This window comes from Coprinopsis cinerea (assembly GCF_000182895.1).
Source record: "Coprinopsis cinerea okayama7#130 chromosome 1 map unlocalized cont3.1, whole genome shotgun sequence".
NCBI classification, from domain to species: Eukaryota; Fungi; Basidiomycota; class Agaricomycetes; order Agaricales; family Psathyrellaceae; genus Coprinopsis; species Coprinopsis cinerea.
The window spans coordinates 720,370-748,267 of record NW_003307544.1 but is presented as its reverse complement, the minus strand read 5'-3'; the positions used below and the strand labels follow the sequence as shown (position 1 = coordinate 748,267).

Below are 27,898 nucleotides of genomic sequence, written 5' to 3'. Positions count from 1 at the left end.
CGTTCTACAAACCGCTGACACGAGACGTGGGTCTTCGTTACTGAAGGTTCGTCGCGTTCTCCGTGGCCGTGGTACCAGTCCGAGCAGGTTTGATTTTGACCATCAATTTTCTACATAGCGAACAGAAGAGAATCGGATCGAATCCGTCAGCGACATGGGAATCATTCGATCCCGGACACTGAACTCACCTGAAGCTGAACGCGCGCCCTTCCTTTCCGAGTTTTGGCCTCAACTTGAGTTTATGCCAAGGGAAACTGCTCGACTCTTTCCTCCCGCCGCTAATCGAGATATCCTCGCTCGAGGACGAAGGCGAACTCTCGTTCGAGCTCCCATCTTCCAAGCTCGAATGGGACGAATCAGAAGTCGACCGACTGTGTTCTCCAGCCCTCCTTCTCGAGCTCGATCTCGAGCGGGTAACGATCTTGGGAGAAGGGGCAAGAGGGGATTTGAACCCGACGCCAAGGTTGATATCGATGATTGAAGCACGATGAGGCGAAGTCAAGAGATTGTTGGATGAGGACGAGGCTTTGCTGGAGCTGCTACCACGTTTGGCTATGTACGTTATTGGAGGGATCGGCGAGTAATTGGGTGTGCAATGGGGACCAAGGGAAGGAGGAGGAAAGATTGAGTTAGTAAACTGATCGTGCGAATGAGACGGATCGGAAGCAAAGGAAAACGCGGAAGAACAAGAGATGACGTCGCAGCACCGAGCCATAGGGTGATACAAAGAATCGATGCTCGAGCTGTCCCGAGAGCAAAAAATTAACCATATCAAAACGATGGTTGAATCACCGCAAAGATAACGTCAAGGAAGCTTGAATGATGCAACACGATATGAGGGTTGAAATCTTTCACAGGTCCTATCGTCGTGGTGTGTGCGAAGGGTGATAGATGAACTCATGAACGAAAGGAGGAAGGGGGGAAGAGAAGTAGAAACTTCGGAGGTCAATGATGGGCGGCAGGGCCACGATGCAGCCATGATGCGATGGATAGATACGCGTTGCGCGGCGCAACACGCTGATAGTGCGTACACCGAGCAGTACGAGCCTGTCCACACACGACAGCGCGACAGGCAGATACCGTATGAGAATGCGATTTGTGCGCGCAACCGTATGTTTGGACGTGGGTGGCCGGAAATCGGGACACGTCCGCGTGCAGGCAGCGTATGGCCGACGAAAGGTGCCGCACCAATGTCCGGACGATGGTGCCGACGAAGCTCAAAGGAGCGCATGGCTCACCATGGGTGTGCAGCGAATAGTAAAGAACGTCGAAGAACACCAAGAAGAAGAATCCAAAAATTGGACCAGAAAACCGAAAAAGAAATGAGAACACAGTGGCACTCACAGAAGTAAATCTCCATCCCTCGCATACCCCTAGGAACAGCCCGTGCGATTCTCTCTTTGCTTTCCTTTTCCCAAGCATCCCAATCCGCGTCGAGTGACGAATGAATGACCACACACTTGCGTAGCGGCGAAGCTTTAGGCCTTCTTTTGTATAAATAGATCGTCGGAACGGACGAACGTCGAGGCTGGTTCGCTCTTCTTCGTCGCTCGTCGAAAAGGTGAGGAGCAATGCCCGAAATAACATCGCGCGGTGAAGGTCTGAAAGCGGCGACTGCTTGGGCGACTGTTGTCTGCATGTCCGGGAGAGGCGGTGGGGAGGACGCGGATTCCGGTGCTGGCGCGTCTGTGGGCTTTTGGTCTTCCAGAGTCACACAGGACGTCGAGGCGAGCGTCTCGACCTGGTCTTGAGAACTCGAGGAGGGCGAAGATTCCGGCATTTCCTGGCTCACAGACTCCTTCTCCTCGGATGTGGGCAGTGGCTCGGGTACAGACCCTGCAGCATCGCCAATATCGCCAATCTCGACCGGTTCTTCAGGACCTGCAGGCTCCTCGGAGACGCTTTGTGGCGCTGGCTCGACTTCGCCTCCAGGCACAGTCGACAATAAAGTGGGGGAACATACAGATTCGGCGTCGGCGATGGGGCCACCAGCTACTGCGCACGGTTGGTCATCTTGTTCACCCGTATCCGAGTCTCGACTTGCCCCATTGTCGTTATTGTTCTTCTCGACTCCCTCTGGTTCTTTGGCGTCGTTTAGAGCATTGCTGGGGGATTCAGCAGCCATCGAGGTCAGCGTTGGGAAGAGAGCGAACAAGAGGCGACGATGAGCACAGCAAGCGTGGCCGTCACGGTCGGGTATACCGAAGAAGCGTTGGTGGTGGTTGTAAGCGACGACGACGACGACCTGCGTTACGCGGCAGATATGAAAAGAAGCTAGTAGTAGGGAAAAGGAATCAAAATGAATGGAAACACGTTGCGAGCATTAAGTAAGTTGGGAGGCTGCGACTAGGGGAGAGCCAATTGCTCACAGGAATCAGGATGATCTCAGATTCGACTTTTTTGCTATGCCATCATCCAAGAACGGCACGGCCAAGGTACCGACAAGTCCTTGATGATGACCTGAATGCTCAGAATAAGCGTTATTGACTCCGGCGCTAAAGCTGCTTCTTCGAACCCATCACACCTCTTTATTGTATTTAGCATTCACGCCGTCTACTAGATAGCCTGACCCGGTTCGAACGATTGCATTTTGTCTCCTTACAAGGCCAGCAGACAATACAAGCCAGTCAGAGGTATCGATGTTTCAATCTCGCATCGTCGCCATGAAAGCACGGTAACAAACAACACCCGCCGATAGCAAAGCCATAACGATTGTTGGATTGTGAGGGAAGGTGCTTCCTAACCCATGGGGATGGGGATGGCGTGGAAGGGGTGGTTCGCCACCGCCGCCCCTAGGCCTATGTGAATACAGGCTTAGGCTATGAGACAGGATCTGCTGACTCGAGCCCCCTGGCCAGCCTAGAAGAAACGAGGTCGCAGGCCATACACCGATGCATAGCTTTCGCCTTGCGGTGTTCCTCATTCCGAAATCTCCTGTCATGAGACCAATATTATCCCTAACGCCGTCATATAGCTTTGTCAGTTTCACTCAACTCGAACCTTCCAAGTTCATTCCCCCTACTCGTCGGAAAGAAGTGTCTCACGTCGCGCTGCCGTGTCTTCCGCTTGGTTAGTTCGATAATATAGGAGCAGGGCGCCTGAGAGGGAACGAAGTCTGAATTCAAATTCCGGAGGGCACGAGGCGGTTCGTGTCCCAGGAGCCCAATCTTGAGGGTGCAAGTACAGGAAATCGAGTGCAACCCAAAACCTGCTCGCTTATCTGCCGTAACAGATAAGCACAACCCGCATAGCATAAAATACCATTGAAATACCACTTGACACAGCAACGTTCCTTGCGGGCTTACTACCACCTACACCGCTTCCATGCCTGCAGTCAGAAAACAGTCAAGTCATTTCCAAAGTAGATGATCAATATCAATGATATTGCGCTTTTAGGACTCGATGCCCTTTACCCTCTCGGTTCGTTTTCGGCGCTTGTTCGTTGGCGTTTCCTCTGACGGCAGGATGTCGGGTTCCTGATCTTTGCGAGGTGAGTGTCGAGTTTTGAAAGTGGAAATAATACCGCAGACATAGGGTGTGCGGACCGCAAGGTACCAGCTGGTAACAAGGTTTCATCACCAATATGAGGCTATAAATAACGCGACGGCCACCTTCAATACCTTCAATCTCCTTGAATCCTTCGAATCCGACGACGCTCTATCCTCGAGACTAGCACCTGATTACCATCTAATCGACCTTAGAACTCCTTCCAGAATGTCATCGAACACACAGTAGTCAGAGAGATGCGAGAACTTACCTCGTTAGTGGTAACCTGCCACATGCGAAGCTTCACACAAGTTGAAGCAGGCAGGTCTCATGAAATCAGAAATGGGCCAAGTCAACCCTCTTCTACAGGCCCTTCCAACCCCGACCTCCCTTATGCGGGAACGACTCGTTCGCGATGTCGTCGGGGTTAACCGTGTTCCTATCTTGGAGTGAGTCAATAATTAGCGCCTGGCAAGTCCGATTGAGTTGAGCCTCCTGTCGCTCTTCATGATCAAAAATGAGTGAGAATAGATGGATACTCACTGTTCTCGCGACCGGTCAAGAAGTGGAGCTGAGCCTGGAAGACATTACATCTGTCTCTCATCGGGAAGAGCGCAGGGCATTGTAGCTGAGGAGGAAGGAAGCGGCGACCTTGCCGCTGAGAGTAGTCAGAAATGGATGTTTGGTTTCTCCTTCTTCGAGCTATAAATAGCGGCTTTCGTGTGTCCGACTTGTTGGTGTTACAGCAGACCCCGAGAGCCCCAGATGGGCGCTGGGCTTCAGGACCAAAGAGCTTGCTCCATGATACGCGAAGGGCCGCGTATTCTCTTATTTACAAGCGAGATGATATCTCCATGAACCCAGAGGGCCATCGATATCACCGCTCGCTCGCACGTCCGGCAATGGTGATAGGAGAGTAGGGCCCTATCTGTCGGACGTGATTCCTCAATCTGGGTTACATGTACCTCCCGCAGTAAAGGCTGGAGCTCGAGTCGTAGGACACGGTCACTGACGAGATTCATCACGGGCGAAGCGCTTCAATGAACGTCGATTTCCTGAAGACACCTGCCTTGGATATACGCAGCCAATGTCTGTGATATGGAAAGTCGATTAGAAGGAATGAAGCGACCGACGGGTGCTCATAGGGGGGCTGACTTGAAAAGAAAGAACCAGATGCTTTCTTCTTGGGGTTATGAGACAGGCAATGAGTGGGGTGGTAGAGCACAGGCGTGGTAGAAGGAAGCTCAGAATCAGGTTGCAAGCCAGACCAATGGAGAGGAGATATGTGTATGACGGGGTCCAGAGACCACACCACAGGAGTTCAGCAAGAGGTACCGGTAAACGATTGCTAGCAAAGATGGTTGTGAGTGTCAGGGAGGCGCCTGCCCCTATTACCCTGTTTGCGTATGTTAGCATCAGAGGGTCTTGAGGACCCATTACCGCTCCTCTTCGTATCTTTAGCCTTGCCTACACCATCCCTGATGTCCATACTCGTACACCCGGAGAATCAATATTTACCTTGATCGTGCTCTGCGGGTGTGAATTGTGGATAAGACATTCGAGGCGCCACAACCCTTACATGGGGCTTTCGAATTCGGCGGTGGAAGTTTCTCTTATCTTCCTTGGAAGATATACTCGAGTGGATTGTACGAGAAGAACAGAACGTCGAAGACAAGTTGAAGAGATTAGGCTCACCGTTTCGCTTACTTCCTGGAACCTGTCTCATCGATAGAACACAGAACCTTCTCGCCCGTCATGAAACAGGCGACATGACAACTCAAGAGTCATCTATCTGCAATAACCGGCACGGGATATACTCGCTCAGTGAGAGTCAACGGACGGATGGTCGCAATCGCCTGCTGTACCTGGCACTTCAACCCAGCCTAGCCACTACGTGGTACGTTCCCGGCTGAGTGAATATACAATAGTGAATATAAAGGTGGGTCCAGCTTGAAACTGAATCCGTGGAATTGGGACATGGTGTTTTCAACTCACAAAGCCATCTCTCGACGGATGGTCCAAACCTAAGATCTAAGAGGCTACGGTGCCTGGGTTCAGGCTCCCGCCACGGTCGATCCCTGCCAAGCGAGCGCATCGCTGCGCGCTCTCCACTGATAGGGGCTAGTTCTCCAGAATTGATGGTCCGGGATCGGCATCTTTCCCGGCAGCCACGACGCTTGTTCACAGACCACGACCTCATCGCAAACGTATACGGCGGTTGCCCACGCCTAGCTTCCAAAATTTAGACTTACAACGTATAAGGAGGATAATCGAGGCCTTTTGAGGCTGAAATATACTCGGTGAGTATTCTACACGAAGCGGTTTTGTTGAGCTCGACTGGTTTATGTCATAATTTCAGGTCATCGTTGTAGGACCTCGACGAACACGTCGGTGGGAAGTCAGAACGATAACCTTCGTCGACGATAGGATCTCCGGGGTGTCACGACGCGCGATTGACTCTATTTAGTCCTCACCAGGGGCTCACAGGATCCATCTTGTTCACTGCTCAACGCATCTCCCAGGTTTGAAACCGGTCCCGCTAACGGTGTTGTCCCACCGCAAGTAACGCCCTCGAGAGACTCTAGACAGTCTGCGACATGGAGTCCTCCTCATTCGACCCCGAAACTGGTATTCGCGTCGTTATCAAGCCCTCGCAGCCCTCGTTCTTTGCAGGGGAGCCGTTCTCCGTCTCCATCACATTCGTGAACACCCACCCACCACCTCAAATCCACAATGGTTACAATAATTTCCCGGCATCTTCTTCCGTAGGCTACTCGCCGTTATCATCGAAGCACCCAGCCTACCCCGTACAGTCGCAGACCAATTCACATACGCGATCTTACTCGTATTCGCAAACCGCGTTACCCAGCCCAACCCTCCTGGCCAACCGGAATGGGAGTGCAAGTGGAAGTACACAAAATGTATCGACGAGGAAGTTCCACCACAAACGAGGGGCGCACTCGATTAGCTCTGCACCATTGGCTCGACCACCGACTTCACCTGGCACACCTCGGTCCCCTGTCATCATCAATACACCCTCATTAATGGCGAGAGCGAAGAGTTTTAGTGGAGATGACAGAGCTTCGAGGAAGGGATTGGTCGGAATCGGCGGTGGAGGGGGAATCAAGGCGGGCGGACCAATCTCCGGGTCATCATCGTCAACCTCTTCGTCTTCAAAAAACGACGTCCCCAACGGCCCTACCGAGGACAGCGCGTCTACCCAAATCCCTAGTATAACCAAGGACAAGGACAACCCACTCCCCGAGCTCATCGAACAAAGGCGGAAACGACAACTTGGGAAATCGCTATCTGTATCCGTAGTCAACCCCACCGAATTCGATGTACGAGGTATGGTGATTGATTTTGAATGACGAGGATGCAGCTAACGTCCTTCTTAGCACCACCCAGCCCCTCAACACAACACGCCCAACCTACGCAGCCGCCACCACAACCACCTCATCCCAAACGCACACACACCCTCGCCCTCTCACAAAGCCATCCTCACGCACGGAAAAACTCGGTTCTCGATGGCGACGTGGATTTCGCTTCTTTAGCCTCCCACCCCAACTCGCCATATCAACCAGGGTTCCCATCAGCACCAGGACCCTCTACCGGGCCATTGCCTTATTCAGGGCAGCAGGCTCCAAACGCGTCGGGCAGCTCTGTTTCGCTATCCCTGGACTCGATTTCCGAAGGACCAAACGCGAATGGACATTCATATCATGTCTATGCCTATGGAGGCAATCCGTCGTACCCCAACACTCCGATGGTTGGGGCCCCTTACATGGAGTCTGGGGCCTCGATGCCCAGCGGAAGATTTCCAGCGGGATCGCTTGGGCTGGGATATCCTAGCCAGGCACCAGGAAGAAGCCACGGAAGAGAACTTCTTGATGTCCCCCAAACTGCACCTTTCCCATTCTCGCGACACCCCTTTAGCCCTGACGACCAAACGCACCCAGAAAACGACAGCAAGGAGTTGATTCTTTACTCATATGCACAGTTACTGGGACATGTCAAGATCACGCCTCTTGTTCCGGGGACGGCTGGTGTCCCGGTTCCACCACCGACGAAGGAACAGAAAGATAAGATGCAGGAAGTAAGGGAGGGATTGCTCAAGAAGGGCCCTGGGGGCGTTTTGGGAGGAGGGAGCATGGAGATCAACTCTCTCGTGGCCCTAAGTGGCGGATCCGCTTCGAGTTCGGGGTCGAACAGACGGGGCGGTGTCGGCGTGAGGAGAAGCAGCGAGAGTGCTGGATTTGGTGGTTGGGACAGACCAGGACGACCGGGGAGCAGAGCGCCGGGTCAAGGGCATGCCAGATCAGCTTCGCTGACAGCCAATCTTTTCTCGTTACTTTCTCCGGCCAACTTGATTGGATTTGGGAGCCCGTCTGAAGAGGGAGTGGAAGAGGAGGTCGAACAACGGAGAGATCCAGGTGTGCATGGACAAGGGCTTCCACCTCAAACGGCACCACCGGGTTCAACATGGACAGTTCGATCACCAGTACCCCCTTCACCACTATCAGCTTCATCCGGACCAGACGGTGACGATGACGATGTGCACCAGAACTCACAACCTCGAGCACCTCCACATTCGGCGGGACTGGGCCTGGGGCTTGGGCTTCCAAGTGTGGGTCCAAGCACCGAGAAGATCCATTACCACCAGCGGACGACAACCATGGTTCGGAGTGTAACACGAAGTAGTGCTGCTAGTACTGTCACTAGCACTCATTCGAGGCGGAGCAGTATTAGTAGTTTCTTTGGGTTTGGCGCGTCGACCAGTTCGGAGACGTCATTGTCGCATCTCGATGGTGATTCTACTTTGAGTGGCGGGAGCGGTTTCTTGACGCTAGGGAGCGGCCGTGGGGGCATCAGTCAAGAGGAGGAAGAGAGAAAGAAATACGAATATGACAGCGACGTCCCTCTTCCAACTTTGGAGACGCAGCCGGCGATGTTGGCGGTAGATTTGGTCTTGCGTCCTGGTGAAGAGAAGACCTGTAAGTGGCCTTCAGTTTTGCTCGATGAGATACTCACGAAAGAAAACAGATACCTACACGCTTACTCTTCCGGATAATCTACCGCCGACATTCCGTGGCAAGAGTCTCAAATTCTCCTATGAGTTGGTTGTGGGTCTGTGTAGAGCAGGGAACGGCAAGAACAACATCAGCAAGCTCATGAAAGTTCCTATACGGCTCTATAACAGTGTCTTTGGTATGGACTTCTTCCTTCATTCCTCGACGATACAAGGTTTTTGACCGATCTTCCTAGTGGACCGACCGCAGCGACCTTACAACCTCCTCTGGCCTATTCACAAGAGGATGGATCTTGCCATGCCAAGTTCGCAAGCCAAAGTTGTCGAAGAGCCATCCAGTGCATCGACCTCAGGCTCCTTCTCCGCTGGTCCTGCGAGTGGCAAAGGCGGAAGGCCTTCGCCACCATCGAGTGCGAAACCGAAGGGTGTGGACAGCTCAAAGGGAAACGCGGGTCTTGTGGAGATTAAAGGATATGCGAAGAGGCTACTGGCTGCTTTACCCCCACCACCGCTGGATTCGAAGAACTCTGAGGAGTCTCAGCCGAACCAAGCGGCCGAAGAACATGCGAATGCGACATCTGGGGGAAGTCCAAAACCTTCGGAGGCGGAGCAGGAAAGGGCGCGACGAGTTGCACAAGCGGCTGCCCTTCGCCAGGAGTTGGATAGGGAGAAAGAGGATTCTGACGAGCCGGCCATTGGATGTCGAGAGGCTGTGGAGATTCTCACTCGAACTTCCAGGAAAGGTCGGTTCCTTCGTACTGGTATCTCTATGCGCTCATTCTAACTCGTACTCCTTCATGCAGCCTCATACGACGTGAACAAGGATGGTGTCAAGGTTGCGGTTCTTACGTTCTCCAAGAGCTCCTTCCGGTTGGGAGAGACGGTCTCTGGGGTGGTCGAGTTGAACGAGAGGAAGGGACGGGCAAGAGTGCTGCAACTCTCCGCTTTCCTGGAAGCACACGAGGCGTTGCCTTCATCGATAGCACCGACCGCTTCCAATCGCCATCTGAAGAGAACGTATGCTGAACATTATTCCTCAACGTTGATCAACACGTTGCGGACGGCGTTCTCACTCGACATTCCGTCCGATGCTTGTCCAGCTTTCCAGGCGTCTGTGGGTACACCGAGTCTATCCACTCCTCCACAGCAGCGGGAGCAACTGGGTGGGGTAGAGTGGAAGGTGCGGTTGTGCCTCCTTGTGGCCATCGCCAGTGAGACTGCGGACACTGGGACGGAGGGCGTGAGGTTCAAGAGCCTTGTCAGGGATGGGCCTAGGGGAGAGTGGGGATCCTCCTGGAAAGCTATGGAACTCGTCAAACCGTTGGAGAAATCACGGTTCGGTTCTTCGACAACCTCCTTCCTCTCCCCTGGTTCTCCCACCTCGCCTTACGGAAGCGGTGGGAAGTCGGCATCGAACAGCTCGTGGACTGCCTTCTTCACGTCGTATCTCTCCCCCAGCACTGAGAGGGAGTATCACGATGGAGATGAGCTTGACAGCGATTGGCATAGTTCGAGGCGACCCAGTCGAGATACCGCCAGCCATACCAATCTCTCGGCTCACACATTTGACACTTCGAGTACAGGGGAAAGTCAGGTCTACGATGGAGTGAAACCCGATCCGGGTGGTGGTGTGGGTATGGGTGTGGACTTTGAAGGTGGTGAGGAAGGGTGGAGGGAGGTCAAGATCGAGACGGTTGAATGCGAGGTTCCTGTCCGGGTTTGGCCTGGGAACACCGCGTTTAGGGCTGTGGATGTCGTTTTTGAGGTTTGATTTTGTGGAAGGGTTTTGCTATTCCGCTCGGGTTGTGTTCAAGTTTTGGTTCGTGTTTGATACCCATCATCATGATCCCCTCGCGTTTCACGCTTTGTTTTTCTTCTTGTACAAGGGTTAATGGTTATTTTTATCGCATATGTACTACTTGTCGTGGCAAACTAGACGCATTTTGTATCATGGATTTGGCTTTTGGTTGGATTGGCACTGCCTGTGGGTTGGTGTATTCTTCTTCGATGATTGTCTACGTAGTGCACGATTGGGGTGGTGTGGCGGCTGGTCCATGGGATTTCAGAGGTAAGGTAGCTCCAACCTGTAGTCCACATGCGTTTTTTCTGATCACTTTCAAAAGCCCCCAGTATCCAGCAACTTGCTGTACAGCCTCAAGTTGCAAGTGTGCGGAAGACGCAACGCACTTGTCTGGTCCGCGACCACGGCTCTGCCTTTCCTCGGAATAAAGCCTCGATTTCTGGCCTGCACTACTACTGAGGCTCTGAATGGTATCCAGCTGCACCGCACAACGGTTCCTATGATAATCTTTATCTTCGCACTAATTGCTAGCGGCTGCACTGTGCACAGCGATCGCTACCAGCCAAGACACCGACCAGGGACAAAGACACCGCGATCCGCTATGTGACAATGATCATTATCAACCTTCTTCGATGATGCTTATCTTGTCTGTGGGGTATATAACCGGGAACATTGGGACGTGGTTTTCTTCAGAGTGTCTGGCGCATTCCCACTCAATAGGTGCGTTCTACTAGTGGGGGACTGGCGACTTCTCTTTGACTGACCGACAGAATTGGATAGTAATTTGGCAGGACCAACACCACGGGTTTTATCTCCCTTCACAATCTTTCTATTCTGTAAGGATGCTCTGCTCTTCTACACCGTCGATTGCTGACTGACAAGTCTTCTCAGTCCACCAACCCTCTCATAATACAACCAAGCCGTCACCATGCGTTTCACTCTCAGCTCCATTCTCCTCTCCACGAGCGTCGGTGCCCTCGCTCTGACCGTTCCCCATGTCCGCCCTGCGAACCATCATGACCTCGCAAGCACAGACGCTGGCTCCAGCGAGCCAAGAGATATTGCCTATGATTTCGATTCCCTGGATGCGCGGGGTTGGGAAGACATCGAACTCGACCTTCGCGACCTCGAGACTCTACTCGAGCTCCAGGGACGAGGGATTGGCGGACTTGCCAAGGTATGTAGTTTGCACAGTTCCCGACTCCGAAGACCAATCTAATATCAAATACGTAGTTTGCGAAAGGTCCAATCCAGAAGATGGCCTCTTCGCTTCGTCGAAGCGGGGGTGCAAAATCCAAGAAAGCGTCTGTTTCCCCCAAGAAACCCAAGACGAGCTTGCCTTCGAAGAAGGCCAAGTCGAAGTCGAGCTCTGCCTCGAAGGCAAAGTCCAAGTCAGGTTCCTCGAAGTCCACGTCCGCTGCCTCGAAGAAGCAAAAGAGCGCCAAGAAGTCCTCGTCCAAGGCTGTCTCATCCGGCAAAGGCTCCAAGAAGAGCGCGAATTCGAAGAAAGGCAAAGCCAAATCACCCGTCGCGTCCAGTTCCAACTTGAAGGCCAAGGGTTCAAAGAAAGCCTCTCCTTCGGGATCGCCTAAAGCAACGAAGAAGTCGAAATCTTCAGGATCCAAGAAAAGCGCGACATCCGTCAAAGCCAAGTCCGGCGGAAAGAAATCCTCTTCGACTGCCACCAAGGCCAGCAAGAAGGCGGGAGGATCGAAGAAGGCACCGGCTGCGTCGAAGAAGGATGGGCAGAAGGGTAAAGGCGGAAAGAAGGGCGGTAAGGGATCTGGAGGAGGGAAGGGTGGCGGAAAGGGTGGAAAGGATGGAAAGAAGAAGAAAGGTGCAATTCGCAATCTGGTGAGGTTCTCTTCAACTGCCTGTTTCTGGATTGGACTAACGTTGGCCTTGCAGAATTTCAATGTTGACCCTGCTTCGATGGTAGCTGCAGGAGCAGGAGTCGCCAACCTTTTTATGAACTAGTGCTATTGTGCTGTTCTTGGCTCTATACCGTAAATCAGAAAGCGACATTGTTCTCCCGTTGAACCTCGTTCCAAGAAGATGAGTTTAAACTTAAGCTTTCAAGTTCACTGGCAGTTTCCGCCTGATGGGATCACTTCACCGAGGGTACCCCGATGCTTGACTGCTCGTTCCCATCCTGGCGCAGTTCTACTATATGAGCACCGTGGTCGTTGGGTAGCCGATGTGCTGAACATTCTGCCCTAGCCCTGCATCATCCGCGAACTTTGCTTATACAACCGTTGCTACACCAGGATAACCCACCGATGGCTGAAGAATTGAACGAAAGGGGGCGTAAGGCCTATTTACGGGGCGATTTTGCAAGGTGAGCAGGAACAAAACGCTTTAAGAGATTCACTACAGTTTATTCTCTTCGCAGTGCCCGGGAGCTTTATGAAAAGGTGCGTTCATTGCCCTTGATGCCCGTCTGAGCCGTCTCCGAAACTGACAATGGTTGTTCCCCTACATAGGCTGCCCTCACTGATGGCGAACTGGGTGGAATTGAACCCAAGTACTTTTCAAACCTTAGTGCGGCGTTTTTCGAACTCGGAGAGTATGAGAACTGCACAAAAGCGATTGAAAAGTCGTGGGCGATCCTCCAGACGGCTGCGACTCCACTTGAATGTAATCCCTTGGCCGCGAGGCTCGCCACGCGATATGCAAAGGCGTATTGTTTTATGAATACTGCGGCCCACATCAAGGTTGACGACACTATCAAAGAGTTTGTGAAAAGTCATCCAGACAGTGACCAGGGCGCGATGATGGAGGCGCGTGCTTGGTGGAACCTTCTGAACGAGCGCCGAGCTAGGAATACTGGTGTATTCAAGACCATACAGTAAGCCCTTGCTTAACTGAGCTGGTGGCGCGTGCTAAAAACCGTGGTTACAGTCTCCCAACGATGGATTTCTTCCGCGTCTGTCAACACTCTGCTCACATTTCCCAGTACTCTGACTCCGTGTTTAGTTTGGTACTGACCGTATCCAGTCGCTCATAGACGGCCGCCGGCAGCATGACCCTTTGACGGAGATGAGGCAGCGAGACCTTGACTCCGTGGAGAAGGATCAACTCGCCTTCCTCTTCGGTGGATCTGGTGATGGTCAGTGTTGTTGTCGTGCCTCCTCCTACCAGCCGGTTTGAACCCATATTTAATCTTGCCAGCGCGACACGTCTTCGGAACCATACTCCATGCAGCCAACTTGGGATGGACAAACCAATGGCACATGACCCTCGTCGAAATTCATCCCGCAACTGTAGCAAAAACGCTTGTCATCTTCGAGTTACTTTGGATGATTGGCCAGGCAACGAACGAAGAAGAAAAAGATGAGATTTTTGCTACGCTCATCTTCATGTATACGACGTTCCTTCTGCCGGACTATTGTGTCGATAGGTGAGCCGACCTGTCATCGCATCGCCTACTTCGACTGATCCACCGGGCGTGCTAGGCTGATAAAAACATCTGCAGCAGTCGAAAAACGACTTTCTTCTGCCAAAGGAAGCGGCCCGATTGCCCTCTACAGCCACCTCTCCGTGGCACGGAGTTCGATGCCTACCATCATTGCCGTTTTGAAGCAGTGGTCTACGCCTCTCGGGAAGACAGCAGCGGGCATGATCAAGTACAACCCCCACATTAGGCGGGTGTCGAAGGCTGAGGAATGGCTCATGCTGCTGGGGGAGACTGACGCCAACGAGCTAAGGGAGCTCGAGCAACAGGTTCTTCAAACAACTAAAGCGTTGTTTCCGCCAGAAACTCTTATTCAACGCCATCCAGCAATTCATAAGGCTTATACGACGAAGAGGTTGACCAGCTCAATAATCCGTGACATCAAGATTGAGGTATTGGAGAGGTGGAAACCGAATTTCCTCATCTTTGTATGTACCTCCCGTTTGGTTTCTTGAGGATAGTTTTATATTTATAGTCACTACAGCGATATGAAGACACTTGCGGCGCGCGACTCCTCAATCTTGGGGATGGATATCCATCAACTCAGCAGAACGCACACGACGAACTCCTCGATTACTATACCATGTGCATGAGGTTCTCGCGCAGGAGCCAAATCGACTCGATCTTGTCCACCCCGCGCACGACCTTCAGCGTACTTAAGCGAGGTTGTCCTGGAGGATGTTATCTTGGGTCTCCCAAGGATCATTGCCGACCCCCGAAGGCCAAAGACTTACCCAACCAAGTTCACCAGAATGTGGTTGAGCAACATTCCGTATGTATACATCCCTTTCTACGTTGCTGAAGCGATCGCTTCACTCATCTTTCGCTACCGAGACAGTGACTACACGGGTGGGCCTTTGAATAACATCATCTTCCTCGTCCCACACCTCCATCGTTCCAAATCCAACATGCTCATGTTCAATAAACTGATCAACACCGGCTTATTCTCGACTGTGGCAGATGTCACCTACAAGTATGTCTTTTTTCATCTCTGTGATCCAGTTATGCTCAACACTTTTCTTTAGCTACACACTCCTTGAGGAGAAGGATCTGCGCCAATTTCTGGGCTGTCGACACGTCGACTCCATGTCCCAGGGCAGTGTGTGGGGATGGATTGCTCTGGTTGCAGACACAGACAAGATGCTTAAGGTCTCCGCAAGGCCTTCCCAAGCTGAACTGCATGACTGGCTCGCGCTCCTTTTACTCTCCACGGTCAAGTCGGCACACAGCGAGCGAGGCAGTTACCGGGTCGACCAGCCAAACAACCTCGCAGTCGTTGTCCACCTTCTAATCTACCTTCACGACTTTATGGGTATCCCTGGAGGGTGGCTTGCAGACTTCGTTGGGGCTGTTTCTGAAAATCGATTGGTGACGGCGGCGAGGCCTTACTGCGGCTTCTTGCCCATCCCCGTCTCCCATGCGAAGAACAGGAAACCAAGGGCAGAGAAGGTTAACCTACGCCCCTGGCTCAATGACTTTCAGCTCGCCCTCTCGGATTTGGCACCATTGATTCGCTTCCCTATACACCATATTATTCCCGAGAACTTCATCCTGGAACCAAAGGACATTGTACACATCAAGACTCGGGTCATGGACAGGGGCGCGTTCATCCCGCCGTACTTCGGTGATCATGTGCTGAGACCTGTCCTTGGTTTTGCATTCTACAAGTTGAACAAGGGTGTCGACATCGCTGCCGTTCTAAAGGACGAAGGACTGATGAAGGTTATCCAGTCGGGTGAAGAGGAGGTAGCGAAGAAGTTTGGGGGTCTGCAAATCATGCTGTCGCAGGGAAATGTTGAGGTGATTGAAGACGAGTGTAGGGATTGGGAGAGAGGTGATCCTAGGCTTTTCCCGCCTTCTTTTGTTAGTTGGAGGATGGCCAGGGCGGAGTATGAGAGAATGCGCAGTGAGGGTTGGAAGATGATGTTGTACCGGACGGATAGCAGCATTATCAGTAAGTTCCTTTTACTCGCGCTCGAAGGTTTACGACTACTGACACGTTGTCCTCGTCAGTTAGCACAACCGCCGAGGCGGCGGAGTGGTTTGTTGCTACTGATGCATAATCTGAGCTATATACATATACAACGGAACTCAGAACTTTACTGTAATGACCGACACTACCAATCAGACTGGAGATCTTCCGCCAGATGCTCATCCGGGAAGGACACGGAGTCAGCCATTGTCCGTGCATGAGTATGGCGATGATTCGATGCTTCTATTCCTACGCAGACCTCGATTGACTGGATCCACGGATGAGCCACTACCTGTTCGATGGCATATCGGCGTTGACAATCGGGATCCAGCATCGCGAGGACAAGCGGGCGGCTTTCTTCGGGTTTAAGAAGCTGAAGTGCCTTCAATGGATGTTTAGTTCCTATTGGCCTTGCTACGGGCTCCTTTGGTCCGCTCGTGTAATCCTCTAAGTAGAGACTGTACTCTTTGCTGGTGCCCTTCGCAATACTCCAAGGAAACCTTTGAAAGTACATGCAGAAGTACACGATTCCGCATGACCAGACGTCAGCCAATTGGGGGTTGTAGGCTGGGTGAAGGATGAATGAGTGGTTCCTAAAGGGTTAAGGAAGTCTGGGCCTCACGTAGGTCGACGTATTGTTCGGGAGAAACGTAGGGTTCTGCTCCATACTGCCTTGTCGACATACGAAAACCACCCTTGCGATCCAGGCGGCACACAGTGACCGCACTGAACTCAGAAATCTGCATGCGTAGAGTTCAACAACACAGGGAACAAATCAAACAGCCGAGCTCACCTTGAGACATCCCCTGTCGTCGAAATAGAGGTCGTCGAGTTTCAAATCCCGATGAGCAAGTCCCTTCGAATGGAGGTAGTTGACCCCGTTGACAAGCTGTTTGAAACTGCAACTCTTTTCTTCCGGCGTCATAGATCTGAAAGTCACTTTTTGTCAAGCTCTGATGTCTTCCACTACTCGAGGCAAAGGAGGACATTACCCTTGTTCTAACGCATCGAATAAACTTCCGCCCGAATAAAATTCGATAACGTGACACCAGGCACCATTCTCGTCTTGCAGCAAATCGAACGTTTCGAGCACATTGGGGTGATTAAGTGACCAGAAGAACATATATTCCTCCCTCAACCTTTCTTGGTATGTATTCACTGCTTCACCTTCGCGTGGCTTGCGGTACCTCTAACGATGAAGAGATCGCGGTCAGAAAGATCCTGCACATGCAACGGATGGATATGAACAAGGCCGGAAGGCTTCAACGTACCCTAATCTCATATACCCTCCCGTCGCTTCCATCCAGCCTACGTGCTAGCCGGATGACAGTCCGTCTGCCATCCTGCGTGACCACCCGGAGATATACCCCGTACTTATCCTCCAAGCCCATCCGAGCTGTGCTTTCTCCGCTCCTTTCTTCAGTTGGTACCATCGAATCTGTCGACCCTTCCCATCCGGCCTTTGGTTCCTGCCCCCGCCTCCGCCGGAGGGCTCCAAGCGGATCTGCAATGTCGAAGCCGTTCTTCTTCTTCTTTCTTCCAACAATCTTGCGACTACTGTGCGAAGTCCCCGAGGACGCAACAACAGACGAAACATCCGACGCATCCGATCCCGAGTTCTGTTGACAAATCGGCGAGCCGAGTCAGCCTGTGTACTGCTAAACAAACGAGCATTAATCGACTCACATAGTAATGCGTCCGCAAACTTCGATTAGCCTCCCGATGCTTCCTCTTCCACTCCCTCACCCGATGCTTCATCTCGCTCTTCTTCACCAAATTAACAGAACTCGTACTCTTGAAATCAGATATGGCGTCAAAATACTCGTCGGCAGATTGTATCGCTCTACAGATTCAAAAGATGATAAGTCTTGCCCAGCAGAGGATCATCGAAGCAGCACTTACACCTCCTTCTTCCTCTGAAACTCCTCGTAATCCTCCTCATCAATCTCCCCCTCCTTCAAAGCCTTATTAAACAACCCGATCAGCTGCTGCGTCTCTGCAACTTGGGCATCATGCGCATGGTCGTGTCGAGCTGAGAAGCCAGAAAGAACGCTATGCGAGGCAGCCGCAACGCTTCCAAACGCACCGAGCGCTCCTGCTGCAATTTCCATGGTGGAAGATGGTGTTGATTGAAGATTAACAGCTTTTTTTTGGCTTTCTTACACTCCGCTGAGGACTCGAAAGGAAACAAGCGCCCGTCCTGGAGGGTGTTCTCACGGGTATGATCCGAAACCTTCGGAGGCAGGTACCACCAGGGACATGTTCCGTCGCAGTGTAGTACATAGCAAGTGGTACGTGTAGTGATACATCTATTCCACATGCCAGCCAATACGACAGATCGAACAGGGAGCACACAAAGGATGATAGAAAGTCATGGACAATAGATAAGATACTGGGGGAAGGACATCATGACGGGATCGTACGAGTGGACTTGACTGACAAGAACTGACAGAACGAAGGTACGTAGCAAAAAAAGTATGGGTCAAAAAGACGACGACGGCAAAGCTGACGTTCATCGAAACAGAAGTATAAAAGAAGGTTAACCATTCGAGAGGGGGGCAGGCAAACGAACAGATAGTTGGTAGGGTAGGAAGAATAAGAAGAAAAAGGGGGCGTCATGAACGGAGGCGCCGGGAGGTGGTCGGGGGACGAGATAAAAAGGGAAAAACGCAGGGAGAGCCTATTCAACAAGAAAGAAAGAAATATGTAGGTGAAAACGACTTCGGAAAGAAGATGATTTCAGTAACAAATTTCCAAGGAGAAGAATTAAAAACTCTCCCAAACCTCCGAGCATAACACCCGCCTAGAAAGCATGATTCTCCACTAAGAATGTTATGCGGGAAGAAACACCATTTTGTGCTGGAGGTGGATGAATGATAGAGAAAGGGTATACGAATGGTGAAAAGAGTGTGCATCGTGCCGGTCGAATGCTTTCGCAGCCGTTAGCAAAGGAAAAGAGGGGAATGAGCAGGCAACGCACACATTCGACTAGGTCTTGTCCGCATACACCGACCCCATTTCTCGAGCACTCACGTGGACATGCTTTGGTTCTGAAACTTCATGACAGACCTCGATCGACTGAACCCATGGATGAGAAATGACGTCCTCGATGGTATACCGACGGGAGGGAAGCGGCTCCAGCATCTTGCGAATGAGCGGCCGGCACTGCTTGGGACTTAGGTTCTGAATTGTCGCTGGACATTCACTCGAGTCCGATGAACTCGCGCAAGCCTTTGCGTACGCAGCGTAGAGCTGATCCGTTGCAGGTTGAGCAGCGCGCCACGGGAGCTCCTGGAAGTGCAGGCAATAGTACACAATCCCACATGCCCAGATATCAACGAGCCGAGCATCGTAGGCTGCGACCCGCATATTTGGAGATGAAGAAAGAAGAGCAGACGTTGACAACAAAAGGATCAAGTCAGGCTCGCTGCTACAAACCATGGGATTAGAAGACAAAGCTTACGTTTGCCCATAAACTGTTCAGGAGCAATGTAGGGTTCACTGCCGCACAAACCAGAAGACATATGGACCGTGGTTTCCCATGGTAGACGGTAAACCGTCGATGCACCGTAGTCACCGATCTACAGGCACCACAATAGTTATTGATTGCCGTGAACCGAGGTTTCAGCGAGGCTCACCTTGAGATAACCCTTTGCATCGAAGAACAAATTTTCTGGCTTCAAGTCGCGATGAGCGACACCTTGGCCATGAAGGTACTTGACGCCATTCAGCAATTGCTTGAAGCAGCATTCGACTTCACTGGGGCTCATGCCACTGGACAAAAAGAGTGATAGTTAACATATCGTAACTGAAGACCAAGAAACGTGAGATGGACTTCGGGAAGTCCACGATGTGCGCGGCCAAGGGAATTGATGGTCGTCGTTGACCACGCCATTCCTTGACGGGCGCACTCTTTTTCAATCAATGGCCAAGGCCATATAAATTGCACCATCGTGGTTCCCAAGCCCCAGCTCGTTGACTTCAAACCACGACCATAGAAAAGGGAAATGAAAAGAAAACCGTACGTACCCTCTCTTGATTGCAGCATACAGATCTCCTCCAGGACAGAACTCCATGACCTCACACCAGTGCAGGTTCTCGTCTTGGATCAAATCAACCGTCTCGACTACATTGGGGTGGTGCAAGGTCGAGGAGATGCAGAACTCTGAGGTGAGCTTCTTGACGTATTCCTTTTCCGATTCGTTCTTGCGACGCTTGCGGAACTCCTGATGGGTGTCGATCAAGTCAAAATCGGGACGATGGAGAGACATGAGCCAACTTACCTTGATGGCATACAATTTCTCCTCGCTTCTATCCCACTTGTGCGCTAGCCGAACGACACTGGTGGCGCCCTTGCCGATAGCGACCTTCTGACATACACCATATTTTTGCGTCAGACTGACTGCACTCTCCCCACCGGTACTCTTGGCACGGCCATCGCCTGCATCAGAATCTGAACGCCTAGATGACGTCGATCTCTGCGAGCTCTTCCTGTTGAGCTTGGTACCACCGCCGAGAAGGTCTTTGAGGTTGAATTTGTGACCCTCACCCTTGTCGGAGTGGACCGAGGCAGGCTTGCGTGCAGGTGCGGGGGTCTCGGGCTTGCTGCCTCTCCGCTCCCGGCTTGCTGTTGGAGCTGTCCATCCCAAGATCTTTCCACCCGAGAATCCAGCAGACATGCTTGGGGCCCTGCTTCCGGGCCTACTAGGGGCTCTGCTCGGTGGCGCACTTGCATCCCAGTAGCTGTCTGTCGGCGAGGCTGGAGTTGGGGATGGGAAGCCGGATGGGTTCTCCACGGCAGTTGCTGGGCTGATGGAGAGCTTCATCGGCGACGACTTGTGGGACGAGGGCTTGCCGTTTGTGTGGTTTTGGTCTGAGGAAGAGGAGGTGGAGACAGCACTGTCGAGCTGGACAGCAGCCAGCTTCTCGAGTGCGGCACGGGTGAGGCCTGGTTGCTTTGTGCCGGTCATAAGGGAGTCTGGCGGAGGCAAGGGGAAGTTGGCGTTTGGATCTTGGTTGATTGGGTTGCCGTTGGGTCTTGGCCCGTCCATGCCGTTGCTTTTCGCGAGGCTGAGCTTGTTCTGAAATTGATTGACGATGTGAGCGGGTTTGTCAGAGTTGTCGGGGCTTTCTCCCTCGTTCTGCGTGCCGTCTGTGGAGGCCTCGGGGATTGCCATTCGAGAAATTGTAGGTCGCTGCCCCTATGGCTTGAAGATTGCGTATGAGTCGGACTTGTACTGATACAGTGAGCGAGTTGGCTTGGGTTTCGGGGTGTTCTAGAGGGATATGCACATGATGTTCTCTTTATCCTAGTTATATACTTCCTGCGCCCCCATTTAGCCTCTTATCACTACCAAAATGCAGGAACACATACAACAGAGACAGGCGAAATGGGCTTTGTTGGCTGTTGGGCGTGAAAGACAGTAGCAACCAGCGAATGAGCAGGTTAAAAAACCGCCCGTCGCTATTGCCGTTGCCGAAGAAATCGACTTGCGGTGCTGAGACGCAGTCAAAACGATGTGGTCAATCGTAAACCAAAAGAAAAGACCGCCCCCAACCTCCACCCAGTGTGTCAGCGACACAGCCACCCTCAATCTCCCGCTTTTATTTTCCTCCGCAAAAATTATTTCTTTAATTAATTCTGCTAACCCCAACCCCTCTTCCGTATCCACGGCCGTGGCTCCCAATCTCTCGCTTGCTGGCTCGGTCCCATAGTCTTATCGACGGGTTTGTATCTGGTCCATCGCTCTTCCTGCACTGAATCAGTCCGCATGGTCGACCAGATTCAGCCAGCATCTCAGGTCGCCCTTGTGATCCAACACATGTCAGTGGCGGCCCTAACGGCAGTGATAATCATGGCGAGATCTGCCTCCACGTCCCAAGGAATACCGGAACGGTTCCCTACAGAGAAGATCTTTGTATATGACGAAAACTAAAGGGCGGACGTCGCTCTCTCTGCACAAGTGGACGTTGTTCCTCACGCTCCTGCCCCTGCGATCAAGAAGTATCATCGGAAATTAAACCAACGAAGAGACATAGCAATCCCTGACAATCAAACGAGTCTCTTTCCCAAAAGTCTAATCGACCCAATCGGTGTTGTCGATGCTCGACTTGCTTCACTGAAACAAATTACACCGCTGCTCTGGGTCCTGGTTTACTGATTCTTCGCGCTTCCTTCTGTGGACGGCTTCTCCTCGGATGCACATACATTTCTAGGGTATACGTGAAGGTATGTATGTATGTATGTGCACTGGCCACTATATCCTACGAGCAGTACCCTTTCTTTGTTTTCGCCCTTTCCCAGTCCTCCGGTGCTTGACGTCTAAAGCAGCCAGGCTCAAGTCAGTTGACCTCATTGCGTCATCGGAACCTTGTGGCTTTTCCCCACACGCCGGGTCAGATCTAGACTAGTTCGTCACCGCCCGTCTCCGTCTTGTGCCCATTGGAAAGAAAACAATACCGACCCTGTGGCATCGGGTTTACCGCAAACGACCTAGCTTCGGGTCCACTTCCGCGTTCAGTTCTTTCACCTGGGGTGCCAGAACCTTAGTCCACACAAAGGACTCTCCCGAGGCACGTAACTCCAGCACCATACCGCATCCCAGTCCTTCAAACCTAAAGGACTCGTCCCAGAGGCAGGTACCCAAGATCAAATCCCTCCGATACAATGTCCTCTTACCCCACGCCCAAATCACTTGGCACCCAATCTCGTGCATAGAATATCCGAAGGTCCAAGAAACCCAAGACTCTCTTGCGCGCGTCCTTCTCGCGCTCGGACGTTACAGCGCGTCGAATGGCGAAAATCCCTCCATCCCTCATCGCCCTCTTGTAGGGGATGTCCAGGCAGCTGCAAGCCAGATGCGTGTCGATTCTAACATAATCTTTATTATTCCATCTTCAGAAATCAAATGGAACGTGTCTCGATTTCTTGGATAGCTCAGGCTTTCACGCGCACAATTCGTGGTAAGTTACTTTTAGAATTTCGAAAATCTGCTAGTATTTTGGGTTATCTTCTTATTTGACACTAGAGGGTACTGATAGGTACCGATCTACCGTTCGAAAGCTACTAGGAAAGTCTATATTTCTCTTCAGGGACTAAGGACCCTTCGTCTTCTATTCCAGGGACCGTACGGCCTTCTGACTCTTCCCCTATACCGCCACACAGTCAGCAAAAAAGTTAATCTCCCCTTTTCTTATAGCGAAGTCTGTGAATACCGTGAGTCAAGATTCAACCGAACGTGCTTTGAAAACCCTGCAAACTGGATCTCTCAAGCTAAGTACATATTTCGGTACCGTCTTCCGCCCTCTCTCGAGTGCACCAGGGTAAATGTCACATAACGCGGGTCTCGAACAAAACGATCGTGTGCTATGAATACCGACAGTACGCTAACTCCAGCCTCAGCTCATAGTTGAGCGAGTCTTTCTCCAACTCGCTCCAAACTACGGAACAGAAGGACACCCTCTTTCTTTTCTCCAACCCCACGCAAAACCTAGTGATATTGTCATCTGCAGGTTCTAATTAAAGAAACTGACTCAAGCTTTCGCTATTCTCGCATCTTTACACCGCAATCCAGCGATTCCAACGCCTCTTGACGGTTCAGATGACGCGCAAGGCGATAACATTGTACGGAGTCTTTCTATGAGTGTGGTACTGACGTTCGTTGTTAGCTCACAAGTTATCTATCTCAGTCATTATAGAACATACCGAGGTAGATCGAATGCACAGGACTTCTCCGTTACTTCCTAGTGAGGTATACTGATACCTATCTGTGTGCGTTAAAAATACCCAGCACCGACCCACTATACTGACCAAAAATACACGTGAATCGAGGTCGAGAGATGGGACAGGTGGCCCAAGTTACATTAAGCCCACCTGACATGCACTGTACACGGACAACACTGGTCAGAACTTAAAAAGATTTGAACCCCCCTTTCCTCGCACTGTCATGGTCAACAAGCCATTGAACCTTTCATTTTCAGTCGTTAATTAATGGGCTACGTTGGAGCGACGCCCGCGGGTGAGAGCGCAGTGGCGGCCAAGTTCTCATATGTCGAGGATGTCACATAAAGTTAGTCAAAGCAAATTCGACAAACGAACGTGGATGAACACCTCTCGAGACAAAACCATGGGCTCCGTCTTCACCTTCCACCCGGGTAACCGAACCATACAACCTTCATTGAAGCTTGAATCTTTCACATCACATTCGAAATTCTAAATTTACTACCATCTGGCAGTCGCATGACACCATCTTATAGTAAGCCAATCTATTAATAGTATGTATACGCGCCGTCTCCTCCGGTTATCATCCGGTTTCGTTGTCTATGAACGGGCTATAACGCAGAGGGCCGACTCAGCGAGCAAATGCACATAGTCCATAGTTGGACTTATTGGGCTCGAAGTTCTTCTCCCGCCGATAGGTATCGTATCGTTAAACGCACGAAGGAAGGCTTCGAATCCCGAGGAGTCCAGTATGGCCAATTGCTGGAAGGGACCGGGGAGCAAACCCGAGCCTAGCTGGTATATTGGGAAAATCGAACTTTAACACAGGATGAGGCGTTTCCCAACATAACCCAGTGAGCGCCAATTCCATCGAGCCTCCGTGACGTTCGATTCGATGGATATACACTCGGGATTGCTATCGCCAAAAAACACACGAACAGACACGGGATCTTCTCTGAGTGAAGTCGGCCGTGTAATTTAAAGGAAAAAGCTCTGGAAGGATGACTCGTGTGTGCACAGTGTCAGTGATCACAATCCATGAGGCATATGTTTCGCAGGTTTCAGGAATTTGAAACGAAAAGGTCATCGAAGGTCTGTCAGCGTACTCAATTGAAACGGCCAGGACTCGATCCTAGGTTAACAGCGTGGACATAAGTGTAATTCAAAAGGGTTGATTGTCTTCTTCCCCAAAGGTTGATACATGAAACTTGGGTAAACGCCCACGTGAAGTCCACGAGGGCACCCTGGTTCCTCACTTTGGGGATGGCGCTGAAACGAGTGCCTAGCAGGATTTACCTGACCCAGCTTACTATTTGATTGAGACGGCTATTTCTTACGACGCCGACGGTAACATGGCCGAAAGACTGAGCGCAAAACATCGAAGTGCTTCCCCATTTTGGTCAAGTCCGACTCGGGTACTACAGCGATCGAGACGAAGGCCCCCAACCTCCCCGTACCTGGCTTGGTTAACGGAGCCTACAGTCCAGCATACTACTTTCCCAAATTCTCACGAGAATCAGTATGGAGCCGTCACGAAGTAATATGATACCGTTGAAAGGCTCGACCAGTGACAATACGCATTCAATGAAGTCAAGATCCGCCGTTTCCCAAAGCCAAGGTTCCCGCTTCCTTTCATCACATTTCAAAATTAGTCTAGGAGTCCGTGTACCGACCACTGGCAAGCAGGGTGCACGTATTGTTTTCTTATCCCCACAAAACGGACCGGATAAGGCATAGCTAAGTGAACCCACGGAGATGGCATGAATCACTAAGTAGTAGAATGGAATGGAATGGACATTAAGCGAGAAGACAAGCCAAGAGCGTGTGTAAGCGAGCTTGAATTGAGGTCCGCTCCACGAAGTTCTGACAACTGGAATACAGAGAATCCCTTGGGCCATTATACTCCCCAGCAGCGACCTAACCCCGACCACTACTTTGAAAGCTTAACCTCGTCAACTTGCAAGCCAAGGATAGCTTACTCGACCTCCTCTTGCCCAGGCGAGTCATTAAAGTGGATCCCAAAAGGAAAAATGGTCATGTTGCGCATCATACCAAGGCACCGAGAACATCACAACACGCTGCTTCTCCAGCAAAGTGGGCGCTACGAAGAATGCTAACGTTGAAGGCTGCCCAGTGCCAATGTTCTGGGCCCTTCCTGACGTCGACGCCAATCCCAAGTCGGAGCGGGTACCTCTTGGGCCTCTCCAAGCTCTGACGCCCTCCATTTCTGCACGATTCCCAAGTCATACCACAGTCACATTTGCCAACTGTTACAATATCACAAGCGAATGCACTGGTAGATAACAACTCGAAACTTCCCAGAACACACATAAAGGTTAAGCTGTGGAGTCGGAGAAGTAACAAGCGGAGCTCGGGACGGCGGGGCTCGATAACGTGTCAAGATCCGTCGTCCGTTCCGTTCCTGGATACAGAGAGCGTACTTGCGAGGACAAAAGCACGATGACGATGTCCATTGAGGAGATAAGCTCTTGGTTGGCGGCCTCGAGACAATAAAGAGCCAGGATAGCAGACACTGGCGGCATCCCCGTCAGGGAACGCGGTCCGAGGGCAGAGGCGCAGAGTGAACCGAGGAGGGGGTGACACGGGCGGGAGGTGGACAAGGGAAGAGCGCTATTGAGCTCTCTCTTCGCGGACACAACCACGGTAGGTTGAGTTGCACAAAGATCGCACTAACCCTCTTCGGCACTTCCTGGGACCAGTGTCGGAAGACCCACGTAGGCATGGGCTGCGAGGACGAGATAGTTCCTGATGATATTCTCCGAAACACGAGGGCGTTACAGAGCTACAGAAGTGGCGATTGTACTGGTACGTCATGGAAGAACGTCGCGCCCCAGAGTAGCCGAGCAGATGACATCCGCGAACGCGATGGCACAGACCCGGAGAACGTTCACAGAGCCAGCCAAGACAGTGAACATGACCAGTGTCCTAAGAGACTCCATAAGGATACCCCCTTTATTTCATCCGGGATGACAACATAGCAGCAAGATAACCTGAAAAAATCGTGAGTGAGCATGCGCAAGGAGGACGAAGGGTATGCCGCAACGGCCGAAAATCGGAGCCTGAAAGGCTGAAACCAGCTGTACAGCTGATGGATTAAGGTTCATAGTCACGTGAGACAACAGAAGCCCCAACACAGACGCAGCGCGGACGCCCCCCTCATCGACGACCTCCTCAAGACCAAGGCGAGTATATTTCCGCTTGTTTTCAACGTCGAGCACGCTGTCTGACACGATGAACTCTTGATCCTCCCAATTATTCTCGTCACTATGCACATCTTGGACCCCTGGACGCTTTTCCACTCGGATATCGCATCGACCATGATCTTGGCTTCAAATCGCACTGTAATTTATGGCGGACGACATGTTTGAACATCTGGCTCGATGCGCACTCAACGATGATGACGACGAACGCTATACTTCAATCCGGATTTGACGATGTCCTACAGCCAGCCGATTCAAGATGGGTGAGCCTCCCATCTCTCCAAATTTCCGCACCCGCACATGACTCACGTAAAAAAACCGTTGTCCTCCCATAGTCAACCTTCGATCACAAAAGCGCCTCGCCGCCGCTGTCTCGGGCGCCGGCAAGCGAAAAATCTGGCTTGACCCTGCTGAGCAGGCTGAAATCGGCAACGCCAACTCGAGAACACACGTGAAGAAACTCATCAAGGACGGCCGAATTATCGTTAAACCCACTGTTATCCACTCCCGCGCACGCACTCGTGCCAACCTTGCCTCCAAGCGAAAAGGTCGCCACACTGGTACCGGTAAGCGAAAGGGTACCGCCGACGCTCGTTTCCCCGCCAAGGTCCAGTGGATGCGAAGGCAGCGAGTCCTCAGACGGTTGTTGAGAAAGTATCGAGAGGCCGGAAAAATCGATAAGCACCTGTTCGTAACCCATTTTTTCCTTTTTTCCTTCAATCAACCTCATATTTTATTTCACAGCTACCATGTCCTCTACCAGAAGGCCAAGGGTAACGTCTTCAAGAACAAGCGTGTGCTCATGGAATACATTCACAAGGCTAAGGCCGAGAAGACCCGAACCAAGATTCTCGCCGACCAAATGGAGGCTCGTCGTCTCAAGAACAAGGTTCGTGCTTTACAGCTATCTCTATTGACCGCGCATGTTTTAACCCCACCAATCAAAGGCTATCCGGGAACGTCGTGCTGCTCGCCTGGCCGAGAAGAGGCAAGGTATCACTGCTGTCGAGCAGGAGGATGCCCAGGAGTAAACACATTCAATACACACCCTTGGTCTTGTCTTCGCTGTCGATCCATGCATGTTTCCCATCCCTTGAATCCCACCACTATGTACACCATGGAATCTTATGCCCATCATGCCCCCTCGCAAAAGTATGTGGGATCCATGTCCATACTCCTCGTGTAATCTGCTCGAACGACCTTTAAGTTCCCCGT

General features: G+C 51.7%; 8 protein-coding genes across 8 annotated transcripts; 4 read left to right on the top strand and 4 right to left on the bottom strand.

Moving 5' to 3' along the window:
* Nucleotides 1-37: 37 nt before the first annotated feature.
* CC1G_04361 (hypothetical protein) lies at nt 38-2,311 on the bottom strand (the record flags this gene model as incomplete). Its single annotated transcript, XM_001828338.2, has 3 exons — nt 1,345-2,311; nt 189-552; nt 38-110 (listed from the first exon to the last, which is right to left on the bottom strand). The coding sequence occupies exons 1-3, from the start codon at nt 2,123-2,125 to the stop codon at nt 38-40; spliced, it is 1,218 nt and encodes a 405-aa protein (XP_001828390.1). The 5' UTR covers nt 2,126-2,311.
* A 3,772-nt stretch (nt 2,312-6,083) lies between these two features.
* Nucleotides 6,084-10,286, top strand: CC1G_04360 (hypothetical protein; the record flags this gene model as incomplete). Its single annotated transcript, XM_001828337.2, has 5 exons — nt 6,084-6,834; nt 6,885-8,480; nt 8,530-8,694; nt 8,752-9,258; nt 9,319-10,286. 5 exons carry the CDS (start codon nt 6,084-6,086, stop codon nt 10,284-10,286), a joined length of 3,987 nt encoding a protein of 1,328 aa, XP_001828389.2.
* Nucleotides 10,287-11,244: 958 nt separating this feature from the next.
* On the top strand, nt 11,245-12,293 carry CC1G_04359 (hypothetical protein; the record flags this gene model as incomplete). The annotated part of the gene is made up of 3 exons (XM_001828336.1): nt 11,245-11,493; nt 11,550-12,170; nt 12,225-12,293. The coding sequence occupies 3 exons, from the start codon at nt 11,245-11,247 to the stop codon at nt 12,291-12,293; spliced, it is 939 nt and encodes a 312-aa protein (XP_001828388.1).
* A 302-nt stretch (nt 12,294-12,595) lies between these two features.
* On the top strand, nt 12,596-15,833 carry CC1G_04358 (hypothetical protein; the record flags this gene model as incomplete). The annotated part of the gene is made up of 11 exons (XM_001828335.1): nt 12,596-12,654; nt 12,709-12,730; nt 12,800-13,164; nt 13,218-13,242; nt 13,293-13,425; nt 13,488-13,716; nt 13,772-14,198; nt 14,255-14,460; nt 14,522-14,743; nt 14,796-15,724; nt 15,784-15,833. The coding sequence occupies 11 exons, from the start codon at nt 12,596-12,598 to the stop codon at nt 15,831-15,833; spliced, it is 2,667 nt and encodes an 888-aa protein (XP_001828387.1).
* A 54-nt stretch (nt 15,834-15,887) lies between these two features.
* Nucleotides 15,888-17,853, bottom strand: CC1G_04357 (other/HAL protein kinase; the record flags this gene model as incomplete). Its single annotated transcript, XM_001828334.2, has 7 exons — nt 15,888-16,309; nt 16,365-16,482; nt 16,536-16,671; nt 16,735-16,931; nt 17,014-17,361; nt 17,429-17,585; nt 17,645-17,853. 7 exons carry the CDS (start codon nt 17,851-17,853, stop codon nt 15,888-15,890), a joined length of 1,587 nt encoding a protein of 528 aa, XP_001828386.2.
* Nucleotides 17,854-18,032: 179 nt separating this feature from the next.
* CC1G_04356 (other/HAL protein kinase) lies at nt 18,033-21,042 on the bottom strand. Its single transcript, XM_001828333.2, has 6 exons — nt 20,026-21,042; nt 19,772-19,968; nt 19,381-19,516; nt 19,206-19,323; nt 18,723-19,098; nt 18,033-18,672 (listed from the first exon to the last, which is right to left on the bottom strand). The coding sequence occupies exons 1-5, from the start codon at nt 20,917-20,919 to the stop codon at nt 18,731-18,733; spliced, it is 1,713 nt and encodes a 570-aa protein (XP_001828385.2). The 5' UTR covers nt 20,920-21,042; the 3' UTR covers nt 18,033-18,672; nt 18,723-18,730.
* A 497-nt stretch (nt 21,043-21,539) lies between these two features.
* CC1G_13590 (hypothetical protein) lies at nt 21,540-23,435 on the bottom strand (the record flags this gene model as incomplete). The annotated part of the gene is made up of 8 exons (XM_002912011.1): nt 21,540-21,643; nt 21,724-21,733; nt 21,951-21,954; nt 22,020-22,064; nt 22,226-22,357; nt 22,422-22,589; nt 23,134-23,232; nt 23,416-23,435. The coding sequence occupies 8 exons, from the start codon at nt 23,433-23,435 to the stop codon at nt 21,540-21,542; spliced, it is 582 nt and encodes a 193-aa protein (XP_002912057.1).
* A 3,217-nt stretch (nt 23,436-26,652) lies between these two features.
* CC1G_04355 (60S ribosomal protein L19) lies at nt 26,653-27,863 on the top strand. The gene is made up of 5 exons (XM_001828332.2): nt 26,653-26,665; nt 26,929-26,946; nt 27,019-27,370; nt 27,428-27,572; nt 27,631-27,863. Exons 2-5 carry the CDS (start codon nt 26,943-26,945, stop codon nt 27,712-27,714), a joined length of 585 nt encoding a protein of 194 aa, XP_001828384.1. The 5' UTR covers nt 26,653-26,665; nt 26,929-26,942; the 3' UTR covers nt 27,715-27,863.
* The last annotated feature ends 35 nt before the right edge of the window (nt 27,864-27,898 follow it).